Consider the following 27,027-nt stretch of genomic DNA (forward strand, 5'->3'; position numbering starts at 1 on the left):
ATGTCAGATAAGTACTGGGACAAGAGGGGATAGGCTGGCCCCCTCCTCAAACTTAACTCCGGCTCCTCTGGGTCAACTTCCCTACCAGGGCCCCCACCTCAGCCCGGGATTTGCCGTCCGCCTGCCCAGCCCCGTTTTAGCAGAACACTGTTAGCAGGAATCCAGAAGCTCCGTGTCTCCTCCTACTGATTCTCCACCCACTCGGCCCCCACGCGGCTCATGGGCTCATGACTCCCCAGATGTCTCTGTGTCATTCGGGGTTGAGCCCAAGCTCTGCCCCCTGTGGTGATTGTCTTGGATAAAGTCGTCTTCGCCATTTGAATGAGTGTCGTGGGATCATGCTTTCCTCGACGGTGGGATCTTGACCTGGCAAAGCGTGAGGGCGGTACAAGGGTCGGCAGCGAGGGGGCTCCTGGGCCATCTCCCACTACAGGGAGGTTAGCTGGCTGAGGGGCAGGGGTGGAGGGTGGTTGGGGGGACAGCTCTGGGCTGTGCACCTGACTGGCGCGGGGTCATGCTGCTGGCCACCGTGGCACCTCCTCCTCAAGCTGCCTGGCTTCTGCTGGGGGGGGTCCCCAACCTTCCTGCTGAGCCCCACTTGGCCACATTATCAGCGGAACTCATTTCCACCAGTTCTTCTCCTCTTTCTCCTTCCCTCGGAGCTGGACGGCCGTCAGCATCCTCTCCGTATCCTGCCCCTCGGCCGTGTCCCCACCTCAATTCCTGCGTGGCCACCCTGTCATGATGTCTGCTCCTTGGAAGCTCCAGACTCACACAGGAAGTATGAGAGACACTTCCCATGCCCTAAATTCCTCTTTACGGCTAGCTCTAACCAAGTGTTCGCCTTTATGGGCAAGGGTGCTTTCTTTGGTTGTCAGACAATAAAAACCACATGTCTCAGGGGTTCCTCTTTTGCTTGGCTGTCAGGAAACTTGCAGTCAAAGTGAGGCCCAGCCTCGAAAATCAGTTCCTCTCCGGGCCCAGGGACGTCTCCTCTTTGCTCCTCTTTGGTGTTCTTGCTCTATCTTCTACTTAGCATGTGTGGTAATTGCCTCGTATTCCTTTGGAAGTAGGCAGGATTGAAGTTGTGTGTGTGTGTGGGTTTTTTTTTTTTTTTTTAGAAAAGCAGCAGGTGGCCATTTGGGAGTCAGAATGTGTTTTGCCAAGGTGCTGGTGCTCAGGGACCATGCCCCCAGGGGGGGCTCTGGCGTGAGCTCTGCTAAGTCGGCCAGGGCCCCCTGGCTTCTCTGAGCCCCCCACCTTTCTCCTGCCTCTCCCTGGGTCCCCCCAGGACCACACTGAGGCCTGTTCCTGAGTCTCCCTGAGGCTGAGAGTGGGCAGCTGTTATGGTCGGAGTCTGTGCAACCTCCCCACTGGTGCAAGGACATCACTCAGCCTGGCACGAAGGCTGGTCACAAGCCGTCTTTCTGTCTACTATCTCTGCCTTGTGTGAAGATTGAACGAGTTAATGTGGGCCAAGTTATTAAAACATTGTGTTATGTCTACTTTCTTCCTCCCTCCTTCCCCGCCTCACCACGGACATCGGCACAGACTTAAAACAGTGACAACCACCATCTCCTCCCTGTCCCGTCCCCCACTAGAAGGGCAGCCAAGCCTTTGAGGTCTTCTGAGCCCTGGGTTCCCCTGCCTTGCACAGGGAGTTTAGCTTTTATGTTTCAGAGAAAAATAGAGAAGTTGCCAGTAGCCCCAGGAGACAACTCCAAATAAAGTCTGTTTTCAAAAGTCTGGGCAGCCGGAACCAACGCTCAGGATTTGGTCCACATCTGGCTTGCAGACGTGTTTTGTTTGGGCTCATAGAGGGTCTTGGAAAGAAAAAAAAAGGAAGGAATCAGCTGCTTACATTTACAAATCAGGAGATTTTTACATAAAAGTTTGGGTTTTTGGCATCTTTTGAAAGTCTGTGACACCAGGCGTGCATTCTCGTCACATGTGGAGATGGACAGGGCTGCGATGCCGCTGCACCCTTGAGACGGAGGCACAGCTACTCTGGTTCTTTATAGTGTCCACTGTCCTTGTTTCGCTCATTGACACCTTGTATCTGGCCCCTGGAGGCAGAGACCCCTGGCCATGGGACCGAGACAGCCAAGCTGGATTGTCTCAAAGGGATGGGGACAGAGGACATGGGAACCCAAGGGTGGGAGGCTGGGTCCCCCAGGACTGGGGACCCAGGGAAGGAGAAAGACCAGGGCTGGCTGGGACCCAGCTTACCAGGGGCAGCAGGTGATGGCAGGTGAGTGCTACACTGCGCTTCAGGGCTTCTGCTGCGGTCTCCCGGGTCACCTTTGCCAGCACTCGCTCAAGAACATCTCAAAAGAACCCCCTCTCTCCCTATAGACCACGCACACCTGGCTAACCTGTCCGGGGTGGGGTGCAATTGGGGCAGGGGCTACAGCTCCAGTGGACTGTAGACCACAATGGCTTCTTCCCATCGTGAGGACTCTGTAACCCTTGGGCTTAGAAGATGGCAAAGAGGGGAACAGCACCCCGAGTGAATGACATTGGAATTTGCACTAGTCTTGAAAACTGAGTGCTGAAAGCTGGGTTTGATGCGATTAACAAAAGAAAAAGAGATATTTCTTGTGCCTCAGGTGTCTAAGGGTTGTTCATATATGACATGCATGTCTAACATTATTCCTAGAACAGCCAATAAATAAATGACATTCATAATGATTTCCCTCCCCCTCCATCCAGGAGGTGGGGTATCACTATTAGGCATCACATTACTATTAATATCTGACATTTAAATAGTGCTTGAGGGATGCCTGTGTGGCTCAGCAGTTGAGCATCTGCCTTGAGCTCAGGTTGCGATCCCAGGGTCCAGAGCCTGCTCTCCCTCTGCCTGTGTCTCTGGCTCTCTCTCTGGGTCTCTCATGAATAAATAAATAAAATCTTTAAAAAAATAAAAATAAATAGTGCTCAAAAGGCATACATGTGGAGAGTCTTACAGAGGTGTGGCAAGACAATGTTTTGTGTTCATTAAACCAATTTCAGGTTTGTCCCAGGTGGACGGGAAGACTCCATTTCCCAGACTCTCCTGCAGTTGATGGGAGCCGGGCGCTGAGTCCTGTCCCATGGAACGTGGTGGACACAACATAGGTCATAAAGTCCCCTGCACTATCCTCCACCTGTCTCTTCCCGTTCCGTGGTGACATTGGAAGCCATGTTGAAGATGACAGTGCCCCAAGAAGGAAGGGGCCTTGACCCCTGAAAGACTGGAGCCCGACTTGGATGGCAATGTGCGTGCAGAAATAAGCATTCGTTGTGCCGATCGACTGACATTGGGATCATTTGTTAGAGCAGCTAACCTTCTCTAGACAGACTCGTGGACGTGCAGAGTTTTCTGGTGTATTATCTCGGACTCTGAGCAGAGCCCTGGGAGTCTGGCAGGGCCAGTACTGTTCTCTCTGGTTCTCTGGTTGTTTTGTTTTGTTTTGTAGATTCCAGGTTGAGAGCTCTTAACCTCCGCCCCATCTTGCCTCTCCAAACACCTCGGAGGCACTCGTCCCATTTGACAGCTGGGGGAAAATGAGGCTCAGAGGGGAGAGGTGATTTGTGTGTGGCCAAGAGCTATTGGAGCAGAGCTTTCTCTTTGCCAGATGCTCCTCTTCTAAAACTACATGCTTGTAGGTGCCCAATTCACCTGCTTACCCAGAAAAGGGAGAAGAACATACGTCTGTCTCTGTGTGTCTGGGCTTTGAATACCAAAAGCCAATGTGTTGAATAGTTGCCTGGGAAAAAAGAGTCCCCGCTCTCAAGGCAGCTCAAGATCCACTCTTTGATTTCAGACCATTTGGGGCTGTAGTGATATTTGGCAATTCCAGCTCCGTGTTGGCCCCATGATCCCAGACAGAATCAGATCACTCCCAAGCCCCTCATAGGATGACTGCCTTTTCTCTCCTCAATCTTGGCTGCATAGAAGAACCACCCAGAAATCTGTAAAAAACACTAATGTTAGCCCACCCCAAACCACTCTAAATCAGATATCTGAGGGTAGGGTAGGGACTAATACTGTTTTTTTGTTTTTATGTTTTTTTTTTAGGAGCCCTCCCAGAATAGTCTAGTGGATAGTTAAGTCCTCCTACCTGGACCTCATGGACTGCCCTGTCTAATGAGAATTACTGTCTTGGGTGATATGCTTCGAGTTCTGGACAATTGACCTATTAGTCATGGAAAGAGTCAAGGGCTCAGATGCTCAGAGTCCACAGAGGACAATCATCCCTGTGTGTAGGATGAAGGTCACAGGGTCAGAATGGCTTCTCCCTGGCTGTCACCATGGTGGGAAGAGATACAAAGAGTATAATTGGAGAAAGCTGATTTTTATTGTGGCTGTTTCTTAGCATATTTTGCAATAGGGGTGGCATTTGTTCAGAAATGTGACCCTGGGACCCAGTAGACACCAGTGTTGTAGCTCTCCTGGGGTCCAGCCTTGACATGAATAAAATCTTCTAAGACGAGATGCCTGAGTGGCTCAGTGGTTGAGCATCTGCCTTCTACTCAGAGTGTGACCCTGGGGTCCTGGGATCAAGTCCCACATCGGGCTCCCTGCAAGGAGCCTGCTTCTCCTTCTGCCTATGTCTCTGCCTCTCTCTGTGTGTCCCTCATGAATGAATGAATGAATAAATCTTTAAAAAAAATCTAAGATTTTTCCAAGCAGACCAGTCTGGGTCACCCCATACCTACTTGTCATAGTTCATTTTATGTGGGATATTGGTTTTCTTCCTGCCTTTGGACTGGAACTACACCATCAGCTCTCCTGGGTCTACTGCTTGCCAATGGCAGATCTGGGGACTTGTCAGGCTTCAAAACAATGTGAGCCAATTCCTTATAATAAATCTCATTCTATGCATGTGTAAACGATAGGATACCCCTACTAACACACCCATCAGAATGGGGAAGTCTCGGAAGAATAATCAAACTTAGTCCTTCCTCAGCCTTCTTCTGTTCAGGAGTGGAATTGGGGGTGGTGGTGGATGTGTCCATCCAGATGCAAGGGTTACAGGGGTAACCCTTGGTACACACAGAATTATTGCCAAAGAGGTTGACTTTGTAATTCCCAAGGGATGTTCCCCTAAATCTAGAGTATTGAAAAGAATCACCCTTTTCTATGTTCTGGGTGTCAGTCATCCGAATCAGCATCCCCTCCCTGGGAAGGAAATGGAAACTTACCAATAAACTCTTTCTGGTCTGTTCTCTTTTAAAATCACTATAAAATCACTAACCCCGGGTTCCATTTCCTCATGCTGTGGCCTTTCTCTGACCTTGGCCCCTGAGCTAGGGTCCATCCTCCCAGATCCCATGAGTCCCCACACATTGATCACCTGGACCTCATGGACTGCCCTTCCAACCAGAGCTGAGGACTCATCGGGGGTCCTCTGGTGCGCAGACAGCTGTCTCAGCACCTCAGCCGCTCACTGAAATCTAGGCTCAGCACCCAGACACGCCATCAGCTGCAGTAATGTGGCTCACTTTTCTTCCATCCCATGCCGGACCTCCTTACTCTCATGGAACAAAGGCTCAGATTGTTCTAACAATGTTTGTAATCATGGCCCCTGTTGGCAGGGATAGCAAAGTAACAATAGCTTTGGTGCTTTTGCAACATTGCTTTTTTGCAACCCTCAAGATAAATACCTTACTTTTCAGGTGCCCCTCTTCTTAACACTATAATGACAGAACCGCTTAGGGCTATAGGAAGGTGGGAAAGGCTAATAAACGTTTGTAATTTGGGGAGACAGCCCGTAAAACTGCAGTTCTGATCATGATGGGAAAAGTTCCCTTCAGAGCTCTCAGGGATCGACTTTTGGGATGTTTCCTTCTGCCCATTTGATTTGAGTGGCTGGGCGGGCAGGGTGGGGACTTCATCCTTCACGTCTCTGGTGGTGGATGTCTGTGGTTTCTCCTGCCCAGAGATCCTCCCTGCTTTGTCTGGGTCTCGGAGTGGGCACAGGACCAAGCTGGCCAGTAGACTCTCCCTCCAGGTGAACCCCTGTGCAGATGATGGTCAACAGGGAAGAATGCGTGGTGCGCTCTCCAAGGTCACCATCTACCTCTTCCTGTCCTGGTGGCAAGTCCACTCCATTCTCTGCCTTTGCTGGTGCCTGAGGCTTCAGATGTTCCTTCAATGCTTGGCCACTCTTTACTTTTGAAGATTAAACTTGCCATATGTGTTTCTACTGGTTGTACCCAAAGAAACTTTATTGGCATACCTCTCTTCCTAAAACACAGCATGGTGTGCACCTATTGTTATAATTAAAGTCAGTGCAAAATAAATTGGTTTTGAAATATGTGGAATTTCACCATGCTGGTTCCACCCCCCTCCTCCCAGTGCAAACCACAGATGGTTAAAGACAACCTGGAATATCACACCAGGATTCACGGGCTTGCCTGGTTCAGATGGAGCTGCTTCTGGCTGGGTGAGGCTCTATGACAGTGGATATGTGTAGAAAGGATGCGTGTCTTAGGGATGGTAACAACCTGGTAGCTGCACCAGCTTTGGGTGTGCTCTCCCCTCAGGATAGGGGTCTTCAAGGGCATTAGGGTCTAAGCTTCATGAGGAGTGCTCTGGAACTTTGTGGGTGACTATTAAGTGATACACATCTTGAGAGGGCCATCTCTCCTTGCTGTCCCAGATTGATAAAGCATGAAGAGTCTGGGTTTTGGAACGAGCTAGATCTTGGTTCTCAACCTGGCTCTGCCACTTACTAGCTGTGTAGCTTTGAGTGAATTACCTAACTAACCTCTTTGAGCCTCCATTCCCCTTTCAGTAAAACAAGGACAATTACATTGATACTGTACCCCACGAATCCTTCTGATGTCTGCACAGAGCAGTCTACAGTGAAATCACTAAGGGCCTGGTGCTGGAGCTAGATGGCTGGGGTCAAATCCTGGTTTGACCAAACAGTATCTATGTGGCCTTGAGAGCAATACCTGTCCCCTCTGGGTCTCACTTTCTCCTTCTGTGAAATGGGAGCAATGATAACATCTATTTCATGGGGTCTTTATGAAGACTAAATGAGTTAATATTTATTCAAGTGCTTTTATCACTACTTGATGGATTGTAAGCACTACAGAGGTTTTTGTTAAATAAATGCAAGCATTCGGTGATAGATCTCGAGTATTATTGTCATTATCCCAAACGTCTAGCTCAGTGACCTGCAAGCAGCTGGGTCTCGTACAAGAGTGTGAATGTCCACTTCTCAAGATGTTCTAATATTGGGGCAGCTGAGTGGGGGGGATCTGGGTGAAGGTGAAAGTGGTCCTGCTGGAGGCATTCTCATCTGCAAGAGAGGCCTTCCCCGTGATCCAGCCAGGTGCACTAGACCCCTCTGGCCCCGATTGTACTGACCTGAGCTCTCCATGGGAGCCTGGGGTTATGTGTGAGGAGGATGTGGTTGTCTCAGGCAGCAGAATGGAAAGTAAAGTGGTTGTCTGCACAGAGGTGGTTCTGCAAAATAAGAGGCAGTTAGCATAAGTAGTGGGAAGATAAAGTATATTTGGGGGAATGGAGAGGCTCCTAGGGGACCTAGGCTTCTAGCACATTGGAGGAAAGTCTAGATTTATTTAAGAAATTCTTCTATAGTGCTGGCTATGTGCCGGGCACTCTTCTAAACACTTAAAAACTATCAGCTCTTTAATATTCGTATTAACCTAATGAGGTAGGTACTATATCCTCCCCCATTCTATGGATGGGGAAATTGAAGGACAGAGCGGTTAAACAATTATTTAAGATCAATGAATGAGCACTGAACTCACACCAGCTGGCTCTCAAAACCATGCCCTCAGTCATAACCCCTGGTTACCTTGCCATGACCTCAGTGGGAGGGACCCACTGAAGAGGAACTCTGAACAAATCCAAGAACAAATGAATAAAGATATACCTAAGAGAGCTAATTTAGAGAGAGAGAGAGAAAAAAAGAACAATAAGAAAGACTCAGGAAAGGTTAATGTCATATATACTCAATGGAATAAAATATATTGTACTTTGAATAATGGTAGCCTATTGAAAATTCTAGAAACAAATATTAAAATGTGATATACCATTGGCAATGATTAGATAAGATAGCATACATACATACCATATATATGCATATGTTGGCATGTTTTGTATATATATCTAACTATATATATATTGCTACAAATATGTGAAAAATATGAACCCTGTCTATCACACATGGTTTTATAGGGAAATAAAAAATGACACAAAATGCTCCAGAAGAGTTAGGAAAACTGCTTGTGTTAGTGATCAGTGAAGAAATAAAGAAAGTTGTCAAAGAATTAGCTCTTAAAAAATGAAATATGTTGGGACATCTGGGTGGCTCAGTTGTCCCACTCTTGATTTTGGCTCAGGTCATGATCTCAGGGTGGTGAGATCAAGCCCTGCATCAAGCTCTGCACTCAGTAAGGAGTCTGCTTAAATCCTCTTCTTCTCTCTCTCCCTCTACCCCTCCCTTACTTTCTCGCACATATACACTCTCTCTCTAAAATCAATCAATCAACCAATCAGTCAATCAATCTTGGGACATCTGGGTGGTTCAGTGGTTGAGTGTCTGCCTTCGGCTCAAATTGTGATTCTGGGGTCCTGGGATCAAGTCCCACATCGGGCTCCCTGCAGGGAGCCTGCTTCTCCTATGTCTCTGCCTCTCTCATGAATAAAAAGAAATAAGTAAATAAATAAATCTTTTTTAAGAAAGGTGATATTGTGCCTCAGATGGTTCCTTTGATAAATTCTATCAAACTAGCAAGGAAAAATGTTAAGCTATTTCAATTCTTCAAAAGCATAGAGAAAGAAGGCAAGATTCTTTGAAAAAACCAGCTTATCCTTGATAACAAAATCTAATAAGGATAGTTTAAAAAATAGATGAAGCACTCCATACCCACCCACTGAAATAGCTATTTAAAAAAGAAAGCAACAGAAAATAACAAGTGTTGGCTAGGATGTAGAGAAATTAGAGCCCTGGTGTGTTGCTGGTTGGATTTCAAAATGGTGCAGCTACAGTGGAAAACAGTACAGTGATTCCTCAAAAAGTTAAACATAGATTTACCATAGGACACAGAAATTCTGCATCTAGATAAATACCCAAAATAATTGAAAATAGGGACACAAACAGATACTCGCACATCAATGTTCATGGCAGCATATTCAAAATAGCCAAAAATTGGGAACACTCCAGATGTCCATCAACAGATGAATGGGTAAACAAAATGTGGCATATCCATACAATGGAAAATTATTCAACTTTAAAATTGAATGAAATTTAGACATGTACTATGATATAAATAGGCCTTGAAAACATCATGCTAAGTGAAATAAGTCAAGCCAAAAAGGACAAATATTATATGATTTATTTACATGAGGCACTTACAATAGATTCACAGAGACAAAGTGTAACAGGAGTTATCAGGGACTGTGGGAAGGAGGAATGGGGAATTACTTTTCAGTGGGTACGGAGATGATGAAAAAGTTCTGTAAGTGGACAGTGGTGATTGTACAACATTATGAATGTTGTTAATGACATTGAATCTGTACACTTCAAAATGGTTAAAATGGAAAATTTTATAATAAATATCACTGGTTGAATTCAATGAATGAAAATTATAATGTATTCTGAATAATTCTAGATGGGATCGATAATCACAGAAAGGGAATATTAGAATGTGATGTATCATTGGTAATGATTAGAAAAGATAAAAAGAACCACTGCTGCCGAGGATATGGAAAGATTTGCTCTGTCATACTCAGTTGGTGAGAGTAATAATTGATGTAGATTTTCTGGAGGTAGTTGGACAATAAGCATCAAAATTCAAAATGTGTATACTTTTTGTACAAACAACTCCACTATTAGGAATTTATCCCAAGGAAATAATTGGACAAGTGCATAACTTTGTCTACAACAAAGTTTATGGAAACATTGTTTATAAAGGGAGAAAAACGGAAGAAACTTAAAGATCCAACTACAGAGTGTAAATTAAGCAAAGTAAAGTTACCTGTGCAATGAAATACTAAGCAGACATAAAAATGATGTATATCCACATTTGCTGAATTGAAAAGATTTTCAGAAGTACTCATTTTAAACACTAGGTAACAAAAAGTTAACACATTTTTAACACATTAATTTTTTAAAAAATATTTTATCCACTTGTTCATGAGAGACACAGAGCGAGAGAGAGAGGCAGAGACACAGGCAGAGGGAGAACCAGGCTCCATGCTTCGGAGCCCGACATGGGACTCGATCCCGGGCCTCCAGGATCACAACCTGGGCTGAAGGCAGCACTAAACTGCTGAGCCACCTGGGCTGCCCCACATTAATTTTAAAAAGTAGATTTCTAAATTCGTTCAGACGCATTGCAAAAAGTCAGGAAAAACTAAACACCAAAATGTGACATTGGAGATCCTGGCTCTGGTTAACATGGAGTAAGTACACTTTGATCTAACTCTCCCACTTGATACATCTAAAAACTCTGGATGGTATACATGGAACAGCTGAGGATTTGGAAAAGCAAATGGTAGCAGACAGAATGGGAAAGAAAGCCAGTATGTGAACAATCTGGCAATGAATTTTCTGCACTTACTCTCTTCCCATTATACCCTGGCCTGGACACAAAGATAGCCGGAAACTCACAAGTGCACACATAGGGCAGACAGAAAGAACTAGAAGAAAAGCCTTCTCTTTCTGGTCTGTGGAGAATAAAAAAAGGTGAGGTCCCCAAAGGATTGGAGAGATGGGGCGATTTACTTTTTCTTTTGCATTTTCTCCCTCTCTATCCCCCAGGCAATCTTGTAATAGCAATAGCAGCAACAGTGATAGCAGTGGTGGCCTTGCAGGTGCCTACAATTCTGAAAAAAGAGAAAGTTTTCCCTCTGACTAGAGGAACTATAGTTCCAAGGGCATGGGAAGAATCCTTAATGCTTTCTTCCTTCTATCAGAGGAACACCCAGAAATAACAAACAGAAGATGAGTAATAAAGTGGTAGTCCTGAATAAAAAATATATCAATAGCTATATGAAATGTAACTGGTCTAAACACATCAATTAAAAGACATAGATTATCAGCATTAAAAAAAAATAGAACCAACTCTATGCTGTTTACAATAAATTTACTTCAAATATAATGCCACAGGTAAGCAAAAGAACAATAAAAAATACTCCTGACTATTAATCAAAATAACATTGAAGTCGCTGTATTAATATGAGACAAAGTAGAGTTCAGAGCAAGGAAAATTACCAGGAATAAGCTTCTAATCACATTACATACTGATAAAAGGGTCAATTCATGAAGAAGCTATAACAATCCTAAACATGTATGCACCTAAAAGCAAGGCTTCAAAATACACAAAGGTTAAACTGATAAAACTAAATGATAAGTAGGCAAATCCACAATTATGGTTGAAGATTTTAAGAATCTTTTCAGTGATTGATAGAATCAGCAGATGGAAAATCAGGAATGATAGAGATAAACTGAATAATAATAAAACCAGCTGAATTTAACTGGCATTTATAGAACACTATACAACAATAGCTGAATATGAATTCCTTTAGAGTGCATATGAAACATTAACCAAGATAGACAATACCTTTGGTCATAAAACAAACCTTAATAAGTTTAAAATAATTAATTATACAAAGTAGGTTGCTAATCGTAATGAAATTAAACTTGAAATAAGTAACATAAAGATAATTAGAAAATCTCCAAATATTGGGATATTAAACAGCAGATTTCTAAATAATCCATAGGTCCCCAAAATAAAATAAGTGGGAACACTTCCCAACTCATTTTAGGAGTGTAGCACTCTCCTGCTATCAAGACCAGATAAAGATAGTACAAGGAAGGAAAATAGACCAATATCTTTTTACAAACATATATGAAAAAAATTCTAAGTAAAATATTACCAAACAAAAGACCAGTAATATATAAAAAGAACAATGCATAACAACCTAATGGGGTTTATCCCAGGGATGCAAGACTGGTTCAATATTTGAAAGTCAGTCAGTGTAATCTAATTTATTAAAGATTAAAAAAGAAAAACCATATGCTCCTATTAATTGATGCAGTAAAAACACTAGAAAAATTTTAACATTTATGATAAAAACTTAGAATAAATTAGGAATATAAGGGAGCTTCATTAATCTGATAAAGGGTCTCTACCAAAAAATCTTCCAACTTACATAATAGAAAAAAACTGGATATTTCCCCTCAAAGATTAGGAAAAGACAAGGACAATCACTGTCACCACTTCTATTCAACAAATCAACAAAAATTGGAAGTCAATGTAATAAGATAAAGACAAAGAAGAAGAAAAAAAAAAAAAGGAAAAGGGGTATACAGACCGGAAAGGAAGAAATAAAATTATTTGCAAATAATTTGATCCTATTCACAGGTATACATAGGAAGCAGGTAACATATGTAACAGGTATAGGTATACATAGGAAATCTCTAAGAATCTACAAAAAAAAAAAAAAATCTCCTAGAGCTAATAAATGAGTTTGCCAGAATCACAGGATATGTCAGAATACAACATCAGGCATATTTATGCTAAAATGAACAGCTGGAAACCAAAATTTAAAACACAATGCCATTTAAAACAGTTCCAAAAGGAAAAAAAGAAATACCTAAAAAAGGGAAATAAAGCTACCAAACATGTGGGATCTGTACGATGAAAACCACAAAATGCTGATGAAAGAAATCAAAGAACACAAAAATAAATGAAGGCACACACTATTTATGATCTGGCAGATCCAATATCATTGAGATGTCAATTCTCCCCAATTGATTTATAGATTTAATGTAATTCCAATAAAAATATCAGCAGATATCTTTTTGTAGATAGAAGATAAGCAGATTCAAAAATTTCTGAAGAACTGAAATAGCCCAACAATTTTGGAAAAAAAAACCAACATTTGAGGATTCATCTCCCTATTTTAAAAACAACTATAAAGTTATTAGTGAAGGACCAGGCACAGATCAAAGGAACAGAATAGAGCATCCAGAGGTAGACCTACATGGAAACAGCCAATTGATTTTTTTACAAAGTTGCAAAGGGAAGTCAATAGGGAAGGATAAGTCTTTTCAACAAATGGTCTGGAACAACTGACCATCAATATGCAAAAAAACCCGTAAAGTACCTCAACTTAAGTCCTACACCTCAAATCAAAGTGAATTGAAATGTATCACAGAACGGAGTATAAAAAGTTAAAACTATAAAGGTTTCAAAGAAAACATAGGGAAAAGTCTATGTGGCCTTGGGTTGGAGAAAATTCTTACATATGATACCAAAAGCATTATCCATAAGGGAAAAAAATTGATAAATTGGACGTTGCCAAAATAAAAAACTCTGGCTTTGCAAAAAGTACCTTTAAGATATGAAAAAGACAAAGTACAGACTTGGAGAGAACATTTTCAAATCACATATCTGACAAAGAACTCGTATCCAGGATATATAAAGAACTCTCAGAACTCACTAGTGAGAAAACAAATAATATCCCTAAGCAGGAAAAAAATATTTACTTAAACAGATAGTTGTTCCAAAAAGATATGTGGATGGCAAGTAAGTACAAGGAAAAAAAATGCATGTTATTAGTCATCAGGGAAATGCAGATTAAAACTGGGAGATATCACCGTACACTATTGGAATGACTATAATTGAGCAACGACAATACAAAATGCTGGAGAGGATGTAGAAGAACAGGAAGGCTCACACATTACTGATGGGAATGCAAAATAGCACCGCCATTCTGGAAAACAGTCTGACAGTTTTTCATAAAGGTAAACATCACTTACTATGTGATCCTGTAATCCCAGTCCTACCTATTTCCTGCAGAAGAATGACAACTTCACACAAAAACCCGTTCATGGGTGTGAACAGCTCTGTTCATAATGGCCCCAAATTGGAAATGACCTAATGCCTTCAAGGCTGAATGGACAAGCAAACTGATATATTCACATAGTGGGATACTTGCCAATACAAAGAGATGAACTATTGTTACATATGGTGACACGTGTGAATCTCATGCTGAGTAAAAGGAGCCAGAATCAAAAGCTTACATGCTGTATGTTTCTATGAATAGGACATTCTAGAAAAGGAAAAACTATAGGGTCAGAAAATAAGTCACTGTGGTTATAAGGGATCCGGGGTAGGGAGAAGGGCTGACTCCAGAGGGGCAAGAGGGAATGTTTTGAGTTATGGAACTGCTCTGTATCCTGATTGCGGTGATGTTCACTCAAATCTGTATGTGTGTTAAAACTCACAGAAGGGTCTAGCAAAAAACAGTCAATTTCACTGTAAGTAAATTTTCTTAAGTAATTTTCTTTCTACATTCTTTAAAAAAAAAAAAGCCCACACCCTAATTTGTAAATGGCATCACGTGCTTATATGCCTAAATAGTTTTTTTTCACCAAATTCTATAATTAACCAAAACCAAACCAAAACAACAACCCCCCCCCCAAAGCACTTCTCATTTGGTGACAGATCATTTACACATGTAAGTGAGAACACACCTGAGGAAATAGGGTAGGAAGACCACTGACATTTCAATTTACACCCTTCTTGGCCATTTTAATTTTTAACACTTAATGCACGTTTTAAGTTTCTAAAAGCACAAAAGCCTCTACATTGGATGACCAATTTATGGAAAATACAGAATATATGGACATGTACCACCAGGATGCAAAACCCAGACTCTGAGATCCTCTACAGGACAAACATCCTGTTCTCTTTTAACAGATAAATTGCAAGGAAAAGAGGGTGGTAGTGAGAACAGACATGAAAATGAATGGTTGGTGGGGGCGATGGCTAGGAATTCACAGGGATTTAAGAGACTTTATCATTCTTGTTTAGATCCCAATTCAAACCATTACAAAAAATACTACGTTTGAGGCAAGTGGGAATTTAAACACTACAGAAATGTGGGGGGAGGGAGATAATAGTATTGTAGTTATGTTTGGGGGAAAAAAGTGCTGTCATCTTTTTGAAAATTAAACTTTTAGGGACACCTGGGTGGCTCAGTGGTTGAGCATCTGCCTTTGGCTCAGGGCGTGATCCTGGAGTCCTGGGATGAGTCCCCAGTCGGGCTCCCTGCAGGGGCCTGCTTCTCCCTCTGCCTGTGTCTCTGTGTCTCTCATGAATAAATAAATAAAATCTTTTTTTTTTTAAGTTAAACTTTCAATTTTGAGATCATTGCAGATTCACCGGCAGTTGTAAAAAGAGATCTCAAGCACACCTCACCTGGTCTGCTCGGCGATGGCATCTTGTGAAACCACAGAATGGTATCATAACCAGGACATTTGACATTAAAACTCCTTATTCAGATTTTCCCAGTTTACGTGCACCTGTGTCTTTTGGTACCTGTGTGTGTGTGTGTGTGTGTGTTATCACTCACCCACGGGTAGTGGGATCACAGGTAATTTTCACTGTGATGCACTTCTTCATCTTCCAATTGCCTAAGATTATATCTGACCTTATTTTTATTATAGAACAGATGGCACATATTTGTACATTGTGAAACCCAGCCATAAAACGGACACCTGTGAGCCCACCACCCAACTTAGGAAGACTGCCAACACATTGCCCTGTGTGTGTTAACTTAAAAGAAGGGTAACCTAGAAAAAAAACACCCAAATGGTAAAACTATGTAAATAATTGCCCTTCTCTCCCTTCCTGGGCGCCTGTGTGGCTCATCCTCCGGGCTCTTGAGGCCAGGCTCCTCCTCTGTAGGATGAGCATCCAGGAATGCCAGTTGCAATGTCAAACTGTTACGTGACAACATTTTGAGAAGGGGCTGGGTGTGGAGATGGAGGACCCAAAACTCTACCGGGGAGAGGAATGTGTTGAGCATTCGTGATGCTCATTTTTTCTGAAAAGGCTCAGCGGCATGTTTTTGTGGGTGAGACAAGACATGGAAAGCTGAAGGAACTGTGAAAGAGCAAACACGAAGATTCAACCAACAGATGGGAGTGTGTGGCCGACCCTCGATGTTCCTAGTCTTGGGGGGCGGAACCAGAAAATGGCAACACCGGGTGGTCCAAGTGGACCCTGACTCCGGACCCAGTGGTTCAGGGAGGCCGAGGGAAGCTTCCCACGTGTTGCTCAGGATGTTGGATTCCCAGGCCCCCCTGTGTTAGCTGCGCTTAGGAGTGATCATGATCATCTCTGCTCAACCCGCGGGACCCAGCTGCCACCTCTGGCTCAGGTCGTGGCCATTCCCCCAATACGTCCCCCTGCATCCACCCTTTCCCTACAATCTAGTCCTTGATTAAAGACTTCCAATGGCTTCTCTGAGATCTTAAAATAACTCCCCTCCTTACCCGGCCTAACTCCAGCCTCAGCCCCAGTGCACCATCTCCTCCACCTCTCCCTCTGGTTCACCAGGCTCTCACTCATGGCTTCCATTGTGTCGCTCGCACTTGCCAGAACCCAGACCTGCCTCAGGGCCTTTGCACGCCTCTCCCTGGACCGCCCTTCCCCACAGCTGGCTCCTTCTCAAGACTCAAGTCTCATTTTAAATATCACCTCCTTAGAGAGCCCTTTCCTGGTCAAACTTAGTCTAAAATAAGCCCACCCCCTACGCCAGGGGATAACTCTAGCACACTCTTTCATTTTATTCAGAGCATTTATCAGGGTCAGATGTCTCCCTGTGTCATGATTAACTTACTGGGCGACTCATTAGTGTGTGAGCTCCACAAACACCGAGCCCCTCCTGCATCTACTCACTGCAGTGCGTCCAAGCACCCCGGGGAGTGCCAGCACCACGTAGACGACGAGTAAACATTTTGATGGAACAAGAGGGAAGCACCTTGCCCCCCAAATCACACGGCTCATGAATAATGACACCACAGAGCTAGAGCTCAATCTCACTTGGGGGTTGTGAGGTCACGGCCACTTCCCTCACCCTCCTCTGCAACCCCTTCTTCTCTCCAAACCCTGCAGGGCACCCTCGGCCCCAGTTGAAATGAAAAGAACCCACAGGTAAAACTTCTGTCCGGGTGGAATCCGTGGAGAAGGAATATTGAGCAGCCTCAAAGGGAATGAAAATGCAAAGATACAGATTAAAAGAGGAGTGTGCATGTCGCAGGACTCACTGGGCAAAGCTGAGGCTATTCTAGAGCTGGTTTTCTTTTTTTCTCTCTCTTTTTTTAAAGATAGTATTTATTTATTCATGAGAGACGCAGAGACACAGGCAGAGGGAGAAGCAGGCTCCCTGCGGGGATCCCAATGTAGAACTCCATCTCAGGACCCCAGGATCACGCCCCAAACCCAAGGCAGGTGCTCAACCCCTGAGCCACCCAGGCACCCTTGTTTTCTTCATTAACTGTAAAAATGGTAAGAAGTGTAAACTGTCAGTGTAGGAAAAGCCTCTTTATCCATTTTTCTATTCATTCGTTGGTTCACGCATTCGTTCACCAAACATTTATTCAGTGCTCATATGGGTTTGCATAGGGGTGGGAGATGCTTTGTACCACCCCTTTGCTCCCCTGCAGGTGGGGGGGCCTCTGTGATCTATTTCCTGCCTTAAGGGGCTGTTGACCATAAGGTGGTGGGGAGCCCTCAGGGGACAAAGCTTGCACCCAGACAGGAAATGGAAGTGAGCCGAAAAACCCGAAAACCTGGGTCATTCTCAAAATGCATCATCACCTGACTCCACTTCAGGATGACATGTATTTCATAGGAAACGAAGCTGGCCTGTTTTAGCCCCCAAACATGTCTCTGAAGGTTTTCTCGATGAATCTCAAGGGGGGGGTTGGTGTCATGGCACATTGATGCACGCCCGCTGAAGATTTCAGGGGCTGTCCACGGCTGACAGCAGCCTCCCTCCAGATGGCTTCTCTTGGAATAACTCCCCACTCCTCACCCTGCTGAAATCTGGCCTCATCTGCCCCAGGACACCTCTCAGCTTCACCTCCTCCCCCTTCTCTCTCAGGCTCCAACCTCATGACTCCTGTTGTGTTGCTCCCACTTTGCCGGACCCAGACCTGCCTCAGGGCCTTTGCATACCTCTGCCTGGATCACCTTTCCCCACAGCTAGCTCCTCCTCAATCCAAAGATTTCAGGGGGCTGTCTGCAGGAGACAGCAGCCTGTATCCTACCCCGGCATGGCTTGTGCTTTCTAGCTCCTCAGGTACGTGTCCCATCTCAGCAGTGGGGGTGCACTGTGCACATAGTGGGTGAAAGGGGGGCTACCATCGGGCTGACCATTTCGCCAGACTTTTGGTAATCTACCCCGCTGGGGAGGGTGAGGCTTCGTGAGTCGTCCATCCAGAGAGGCACTTGCTGTAACGTGTCTGCTCAGAGGGGATGCTTCTTTCTGATTCCAACAAAGTCCCCCCTGTGTCGGCAGCAGCCCTATCTCAGCCATCTCTGCTCTTCCAGAAGGCTGGGAAGCCAGGTAAGCACATGGGATTGTCTTGTAGGTAAAATACAGAAACAAAGCCTGAGAAACAGATCTAGGAAAAGAGCAGCAAGCTTCCATCCACCGACATGGAACCTCAATTTTGGGCTGCTCAGAGGCCCTGTGGCTCTTTTTCTAGTTCCTGGCAGTGTTTACAGTAACCAACATCACTGGGCCAATCAAAGAGGGCGGCTCAGACGCTTGAGCATCTGCCTTTGGCTCAGGTTGTGATCCCGGGGTCCTGGGATTGAGTCCCAGGGAGCCTGCTTCTCCCTCTGCCGGCGTCTCTGCCTCTCTCTATGTGTCTCTAGTGAATAAATAAATAAAATCTAAAAAAAAAAAGCATCTATGGAACACAGTAGAGTCTGGGGAGCAGAAATTGTGCAAGGACGTGGGAATCAGACACAGTCCTTGCCCTTCAGCCTGGGGCCCCACCAGTCAGTGACATCATAAGGACGGCAGTGTGGCCCTGGCTGCCACGCTCCAGGCCCACGATCAGCACACTGGCCTTCTCACGGACTCATACCCACAACGTGCCTGACAATGAGCCGGTTTCACAGATTCACACTGGAGCCCTGGTGTGACACACTCTGCTCAATATATGGATAAAATCCCCCTTTTGATGAAAAACCCTATCAATGGTAAATCTAAAAGGTACAAACGGCTCTACAGTGGAAAGTGAGCATCCTCGCCCCTTGTCTGGGCCATCAGCTCCCTTCCCCCAGAAGAAGCCATGGCTTTAGGAAATCTGAATCTGTAGCCAACTCTTAAAAAGTCATATTTCGCATAAAAATCCAGATTTCACATAAGAAGAGTAACTGGAAGATGTGGCAAGAGTGGGCGGACAGTTCCACACCGCAATGGCGCTGCGCTACCCCTGCACAAGGGCCACTGCTCCCCCGTGCCTGTGAGCTTGTCTGGGGCATAGTTCCTGCCCCTGCTGGGCCCCTGGAGGCAGACAGGGAGCAATCCATAGGGATGCTCGGCTCCTGTCTTCATGCTCCCAGAGGAGTTAAGAATTCTTTATTGATAATAAATAATTAATAATGATTAATTAATATTGATTAATTAATAACAACTCCTCTTTTGTGGGGTGCCTGGGTGGCTCCATCAGTTAGATATCCCACGCTTGGTTTTGGCTTGGATCATGATCTCATGGGTCGTGGGATCCAGCCCCACGTTGGGGTCTGCGCTCCGGGAGGAGTCTACTTGGGACTCTTTGCCCCTCCCCCACTCCCTCTCTCAAGTAAATAAATAAATCTTTAAAAAAAGAGAGAGAGAGACAGACAGACAGAATGGCTTTTATGAGCTGGACGCTGGAGTCGCCAACGGTGCTCACGTGAGTCAGCCAATGAACACCCACAGGGTGCCTCTCCACTTCTTTGAGCACCAAATGTGGAGTCCTGTTTGTTAATGGACAGGTTGCCTCTGTTAGAATGTTCCATGAGGGCGGGACTCTGTTTATTCACCACTGGGTCCCCACAACCTGACGCTGCTTATACCATTAGAAGGTCCCAGGCATTCGTAGGTGGACAGGACAGGGACAGGTCACTGTCCTCAACTGCTCTCAGGCTGGGGAACAGAAACAAGTCTGTGGGATGCAGCTGGTTGGACTGGTAAAGGAAGCTTATGCTGATGCTCGGAATGCTGGGGACGGAGACCATCGTGTGGGAGGGGGAACCAGACACAGGGGCTGGTGAGGGGGACATCGAGCTCTGTGTCAGAGCTCAGCTCACGTGTCCCCGTCCTGTCCCAGCTCCCCCGGGTCCCACAAGAACACGACGGCACAGAAAAGAATACACCCGCCTCTGCCAGCACTCGGGAAGATTCCAGGCAGCTGGGGTGGGCAGCAGGGAACACAACCCGGGGCAAATCCCCACAACCTGGGAGGAGCCCCCACCCTGGTTCCCCCGGGGCCACCTCTCCCTGTGCCCTGCCCCGCCACCCCCCACCCCTGGTGTTCGTTCAGTGTCTCCTCTGCTCCCCAGTTACTGAGCTTTGCTGTGTACCAGCCACCGTCCTACAGACACAGGTCCCCAGTGGGAGACCCAATAAAAGGATGGACTCATTCTCTCACTCATTCATTCATGCATTCATTCAGCCCCTTCTATATGTCAGACCCCGTTCTGGGCCTCAGGATATGGCAATAGTGTAAAACAGACAAAAACACCTGCTCTCATAGAGGCCTCGCTCTAATGGGTACGTAGTGAGCGTGCAGGGAATGGATGATAAACTCAAAAATTAAGTCATCTCTGAGCTGAAGGTCGGTGCTGGAAGGATAGGGCCAGAAAGGGGGAATGTGGGGTCATCGGAGAAGGTGGGTGCCATGCACAGCCTGGGGCAAGAGGCGCCAGTGTCTCTCCCTCCACGCACGGGACAGATTCATCCGCCTCCAGTATGGCAGTGACAATGTCTCCTTCCAGGACGCAGGTGGCAGGTTTGCTTGTAGCCACTGTGGAAGCTGGGGTTCCCTGAGCTCAGGGCTCCTTGGCTGTGGTGCACAGCATCCACTTGGCTCCACTTCCCTGCTGCCCGCGGGGGGCTTGGGTGACAAGAGCAACCAGCCAACCCGATGCTTATGCACTTGTGCCATGAGTGACCACGTCCTTCGTCCTGGACGCTAGTCTTTATGTTTCCTGCCGGCTAACCAGATAGCTACAAAGAGGGTGAAGTCGTGGACACCTCACAATTCCCCACGTAGGGACAAGGTCAGAGACAAAGAATGAGTGAGCAGGTTGGGATTCGGAGGGTACTATTCCTTAAATAAAGAACACTGGCAATAAACTGTCCTCAGGGCAGGTGCAGAAACACCAGTGGGTCACTGCTTTGGGGTGACGCACCCCTCAGGACCAACCACAGACCCACAGAGGCGGCTGTAGGGAGGGAAAGCAGCCGGAGGAAGCCAACGGGAGCCTGTTCCCGGCTATTGCCGCCCACGCCTGGTGCAGAACAAGGTGCAGGAGACTTCTAGCTACAGGAAGGACTCAAGGAAGTGGGGTGCAGAGGAGGATCTGGGGTGGCTTGGCTCAGGGCCAGTGTTCCAGCAATGAAGACTCCAGCTTCTGATGATCCCCTGTCTACGCTGGCACCCCGACCCCCCACCCCACTGGCGGCTCCTAGGCCTGGCTGCTTGTACAGAACCCCCCATGCACCCTCCCTGTGGCCATCCCCCCAGGCCTACGGCCCCGGAATGAAGACACAGTTTCCCAGGGTGGTAGCTCTGCTGCCCACCTGTCCTCCACCCCCGACTATGGTGTGGGAAAGGGGACCTCCCCGTCACCGGCCCACTTCCTTCTCCGGCCACCACTGCTGCCTCAAAATGCCCTGCGTTTGGGGGGGGCAGATGCTAATTCCAGTACTCTGACCTTTCGCTCCATGGAGAGAAAGTCATACTTGCCCAACAACACACCCAGATCTTTGGCTCAGAGCACGTGATCAGGGGCCTCACGGTAGAAATGCAGAGCTCTCAGGCCTCAGCCCTCAGCCCATGAGGCCCACCTGGGCTTTCCAGATTCCCGAGGCCCCAGGGCACGGGGGACTCTGTGCCCAGCTTCCCCTCCAGTGTCTGCTCCTGGCCGGGAGGAAACACCTGTATGTGAGGGAGCCAGTCTGGGGTGGGGAGGGAAGGAGACCATTGTTCTGGGCGGGAGGGGGTGGTGGTGGGGCGGTGGGCAGGGAGTCTGGGAGGAATCTCACGGGGTGTGCATGCAGACCAGGAAGCCCCTGGGGACCAGATTCACAGCCACCACATCTACCGAGGAGCAGGACACCCCCTCACCCCGACTCCGGGGTGGGGTGCTCTGTGGCTGGGCTGGTGGCATTTGGTGCTGGATAGCCTGGGTCCTAATGCAGACATCTTGAGCTGGTTGCTTAGAAACTTTGTGCCTCAGTTTCTCTACTTTAAAGGAGAGCTCATGATAGCACCTACCCCAGAGGATTCCTGCCAGGACGAAATGAGACGATGCTCATGAGGAAGGGAAGGTGCGGAGCAGGCTTGTGCCAGCAAGCCCTCCCTGAGCTCCATGGTTCCCCAGCCACACGGAGTGGCCAGCTGGCTTTTCCCATGATCCCTTCCTTTTCACCCAGTCCTGTGGGTTTGCACACCTTGCTCCCCACTGGGACGCCTGCTGGGTTCCCTCTGCACACAGACCCTCCCTGCCCCTCAAGGTTCAAGTGCCACCTCCTGCAAAGCTTCCCCACCCACCACCTGGATCCCAGGCCCAGGGGCACCTGCGTACCCGCCCCCCTTCCCCGAGAGCACTCACGCCCTTCACTTTCTGTTGGTCACTCACGCTGCGTCTCAGCGCCACCCCAGCTGGCTGGCTTCTCCGCCAGACACCAGGCCTTGCTCGGCCTCTGGCACCGGCTGCACGGGTAGATGATGCTCGATTGTGGTGTGTGTGCGGGGGACGGGGGGTGGGTGGAGAGAAGCGGCCAGACCAGCATGATCATCCCCTAACTGTCCCCGGGAGAGGGATGGACAGACAATGTCCCAGAAGGGGTGCAGAGGGGACCAGAAGACTGACTGTGTCCGGCGCCTTGTTCCCCTGCCCTGCAAGCCTTGGCAACTCGCCGCATCTCTCGGCTCAAAAACGGGCATGAAAACGTGTATCCGGCCCCCCTCAGATTGCTCGGGAGCACCCACTGGACAACGGAGTGTCCTCTGTCACGCCTGGTGGATGTAATCGGTTATATCATTATTGGTACTTAGAGGATTCGGGGAAGAAAGAAGGGGTCCATCCTCTCACAGGTCCTGGGTCCCTTCTTCTTGTGAAAATGAGTTAAATGATCTTAAGTTGGCACAGGGGTTCCAGGAACCACGTCATCTTGTTACCCCTTCTCGGAAAGCCTGGGCCTTGTGTACCTAAGAGCCAGGGGCGCTCCGGCCCTCGAGGGCTCCCTGCCAGCATCCCTCCTCCTGGTGCCCCCATCTGCTCTGCTTGGGTCTGCCTCTCCTGGCTTCCTCCCTGGACGCCTTACCCCAGCCAGCACCTACCTTGATTTGGGGGGAACTGGGTCCCCTAAGTCTGCCGGTTGGCTCCCCACAGCCCTGCCCAGGGAGGCTGCCCAGAGGAGAACCTGATGTCTTGGAGGAGCCCCAGTGAGCGTCTTTAGTCTCCACTGGAGCCTACAGATTTGCAGAGAAAGGCCGAGTGTCGCACAGGCCCGACTCTGTCCCCTCCTCTTCCTTCCCCTTCCCCGTGGCCTTCAAAGCTCCTCCCAGAACACATCCTGCAGTGAGGCTGCTTTCTGCAGAAGCTCTGCAGTCACCCGCTGGCACTGGAGGTTCTTTATTTTGAGGAGGCACCTCCATAGAGTCCCTTCCTGCTGCTGATGGGGCCTCGACCTTTCTCCTGAACTCCAGACATACCAACCACTGTCCATGCCTGGACACTGGACAGCCAGGGGTCATCCGACATTTCTAGCTCAACGTGTGCAGACCAAGCTCTCTTTCCACTGCCCCCCGCCCCTTGAATCTACCTCTCTGCTCCTCATCTCAGAAGCAGACACTTGGGTGCCATCTTAACACCTCTCTCTCCCTCACCTGTTCCATCTAAACAGAACCAAGTCCTAGGTCATAAATCATCTCCTTTCTCTAACCCCATGGCTGTCACCCCCTCATTGGGCCACCATTGTCCTCCTCCTGAATGACCATAAAAGCCTCCACCTCCCAACCAAAGGCCCCTCTCTGGTGCTGAAACACAAATCTGATCACATTGTGCCCCAGTACAGCCTTCAGTGGCTCCCTGCTACCTTCAGGGTAACAGCCAGACTCCTCAGTGTGACTTGCAAGGACCGTCTCCACCTGGTGGTTCCTGATCCCCAAGACCAGGCTTCATCCCATCAGTGGACCCTTCCCAGGGGTCCTGGACACCTGCAGCTCTGTAGTGGTCTAGGCGGCCCCTGAGCTCCAGGCCCACGCATGTGCAATGGTGTCCCCTTCAGTCCTCCTCGGGGTTCTAGCAGAGAAGAGAAAAAACACAAGTCAGAGAGGCAGAAAGAAAGCAGAGTGCCGTGAAAGCTGGAGGAGGAGAAAGTGTCAAGGACATGGGGGTCAGTGGTGTCGAAGACTGCAGAGAGGACACAGATGAGGAGCATGACAAAAGCATCTGCTGACCTCAGCAATTAGGAAAGAGCAGTTCCAGGGAGCAGATCACCCCCAAGGTATGGACCTGTTGGCTAGCTTTTTTCTTTTTTTCTTTTTTCTCATACTTTGAAGACACACAATATTTTTGGAAATCTTCAACACACATCTAGACCTTTGAAAAGCTCACAGACACTGTGTTCTCAACTGATTTGGCCTAGTGGTAAATGGCTCTGGAGAGAGACAAATCATTGACAGCACCATTTGAGCAGCTGGATGCAGCCATGCCTGAAACCCTGATGCCCAGATCTACTCCTAATTGTTTGACTACATGATTCAATGAATTCTCTCTCCCACCTTTTTTCAATTAAGACTGTTTGAGTTGGATTTCTGCCACTTGGGTTTCTCCTTTGCAACCAAAGAAGTGACTGATCTTTTTTCTGTTGGGACTTGGGTGGGTTCTGCTCCATCATACTCATGTTGCAGAAGAGCATACTTAAGAAGAAGAAGAAAGAGAAGGAGGAGGAGGGGGGGAGGAAGGGGAGGAGGAAGAGGGAGAAGAGGAGGAGAAGGTGAAGAGTCCAGAAATTTAGATCATTTGCTCCATGGCTCAGTCTCCCTGCCACGTGTACTTCTTCACACTGCTTCATGTGACCGGAATCATATTCTACCTCGTATCTTTGTATTTGGGTTCTTAGATCATGTGTCTGCGTCATCCGTCCACCTTCCCCCATTAAGTCCTGGGGAGGCAGAGGCTAGGTCTATCCATCACAGGATAAGAGAATGTTTGGCTCATTAAGTATAACAAATGGATGGATGGATGGATGGATGGATGGATGGATGGATGGATGGATGGATGGATGGATGGGTGGATGGATGGGTGGCTGAGTGGATGGATGGCTGAGTGGCTGGGTGGGTGGATGGCTGGGTGGATGGGTGGATAGTTGGGTGGGTGGGTGGGTGTGTGGCTGGATGGCTGGCTGGCTGGGTGGATGGTTGAGTGAATGGGTAGATGGGTGGATGGATGGGTGGGTGGCTGAGTGGCTGGCTGGCTGAGTGGCTGGCTGGCTGGCTGGCTGGCTGGCTGGGTGGATGGTTGAGTGAATGGGTAGATGGGTGGATGGGTGGATGGCTGGCTGGTTGACTAGCCGAATGGCTGGCTGGCTGAGGGAAATGAGCAAGTCCAGGACAGGCTAAGGACCAGGGGACTCTGCCCCTGCAGGTTCAGCGCTCAGCAGCAGCCAGGGAGTGTGGCCATAGTGGGCAGCTCCCTCTCCTTATCAGCTTTGGCCCAACTGAATCGGAAATCACAAGCTGACATGGGCCTCCTGTGGTCTCCTGTAGCCTCCTGTGGCTGCACTCTCCTCTTTCAACAGCTACTGTCTTGACTGCTGCACTGGGTGTGGTAGCCACGAGCTGCCTGGTGACCGTGGATGGCCCCAGAACTGTCCCCTGCAAGCAGCAGCTGTGTGATAGGCAGGCGGGAACAAGAAGGAGTGAAGAGGAGGTGGAGAGGAAGGACGGAGTGCCCCTATCTGTCCCTTATGCCATCTTGCCTCACCCAGGGTGGATGGCACTGCCCACTTGATTGATCCCAGTGATGCCTTGCCTCTCCAGATGCTCTCCTTAGGGTTGAATCTGTTTTTCAGTTGTGCCGTGGCTAGATTTCCCATCTGCATTGTAGGAAGAGCCCCTCCAGTCCCTTCTGTTATTCAGAGAGATACTTCGTATTATTTTCAGTCCATTACTAAGCAGCCAAGAACTTTAAATAAATTAAAATTTTAACTTTTATTAAATATATTACATTAAATCCTCTTGATCCTGTGGTGGCAGGTCGACCAGTGCTCCCTGGAGGACCAGGGTATTGGAGTCAGACAAGACTGTATGCTTTGGATACAAGACACCCAGGGTCACCTTGTGTTCTCGCTCTAGCTCCATCTACCTTCTGTGGGAGTTGTCTTGGGAAGCTCCAGCAGCAAATGCAGAATTCATCAGCTCTTGTTTTTTCAGGAATTCACCCACAGACAATCCTGATAAGCAATTATAGATCTCACTGGAGATTACAGAGGGAAGACAGCAAAGGTATGTACACATCTCTTAGCAAATGATCCAAAAATCCTCCGTGGGAAAGACAAATATCATTGGATTTCACTCTCTTATGTGGAAGTTAAGAAACAAAACAGAGGGACAAGGGAGAAGAGAAAGAAAAATAAAATAAGACGACAGTAGAGAGGGAGACAAACCATAAGAGACTATAAAACTCCAGGAAACAAAGGGTTGCTGGAGGGAAGGGGGGGATAGGGTAACTGGGGGATGAGCATTGAAGGAGGGCACATGATGTGAGGAGCACTGAGCATCTTGTGCAACTGATGAATCACTAAACTCAACCTCTGAAACTAATACACTTTATGTTCATTAAATTGAATTTAAACTAAAAATAAAAATCCTCCGTGGACATTTCTGTTGTCCAGATGGTCTTCATCCATGCCATGCTGTAGGACTGATGCACTGAGGCAGGACGGGCGGGGGGGGGGGTCTTCTTTCT

The 27,027-nt window shown here is 47.3% G+C and overlaps 1 protein-coding gene and 1 long non-coding RNA gene across 7 annotated transcripts in view; one reads left to right on the top strand and one right to left on the bottom strand.

Moving 5' to 3' along the window:
- PIK3R6 (phosphoinositide-3-kinase regulatory subunit 6) overlaps positions 1-23,590 on the bottom strand; it is a 56,138-nt gene extending 32,548 nt beyond the window's left edge. For 4 of the 6 annotated variants that reach the window (XR_005359486.1, XM_038536852.1, XM_038536851.1 and 1 more), the window contains exons 1-2: positions 23,394-23,590; positions 7,364-7,462 (exon numbers count right to left, since the gene is read on the bottom strand). Coding sequence is in view for 2 of the 6 variants with exons in the window: in XM_038536851.1 (XP_038392779.1) it covers positions 7,364-7,376 (13 nt within the window). In the remaining 4 variants the exon portion in view is untranslated. Of the gene's footprint in view, positions 1-7,363; positions 7,463-23,393 lie in introns of those variants that run through there. The other 2 variants (XM_038536853.1, XM_038536854.1) reach the window with 1 other exon arrangement.
- On the top strand, positions 153-4,475 carry LOC119871848. Its single transcript, XR_005359487.1, has 3 exons — positions 153-437; positions 634-781; positions 3,013-4,475. It is a non-coding gene; the product is annotated as an uncharacterized LOC119871848 (long non-coding RNA).
- Positions 23,591-27,027: the final 3,437 nt, after the last annotated feature.

The sequence above is a fragment of the Canis lupus genome, chromosome 5, assembly GCF_011100685.1.
Source record: "Canis lupus familiaris isolate Mischka breed German Shepherd chromosome 5, alternate assembly UU_Cfam_GSD_1.0, whole genome shotgun sequence".
Lineage (NCBI taxonomy): Eukaryota > Metazoa > Chordata > Mammalia > Carnivora > Canidae > Canis > Canis lupus.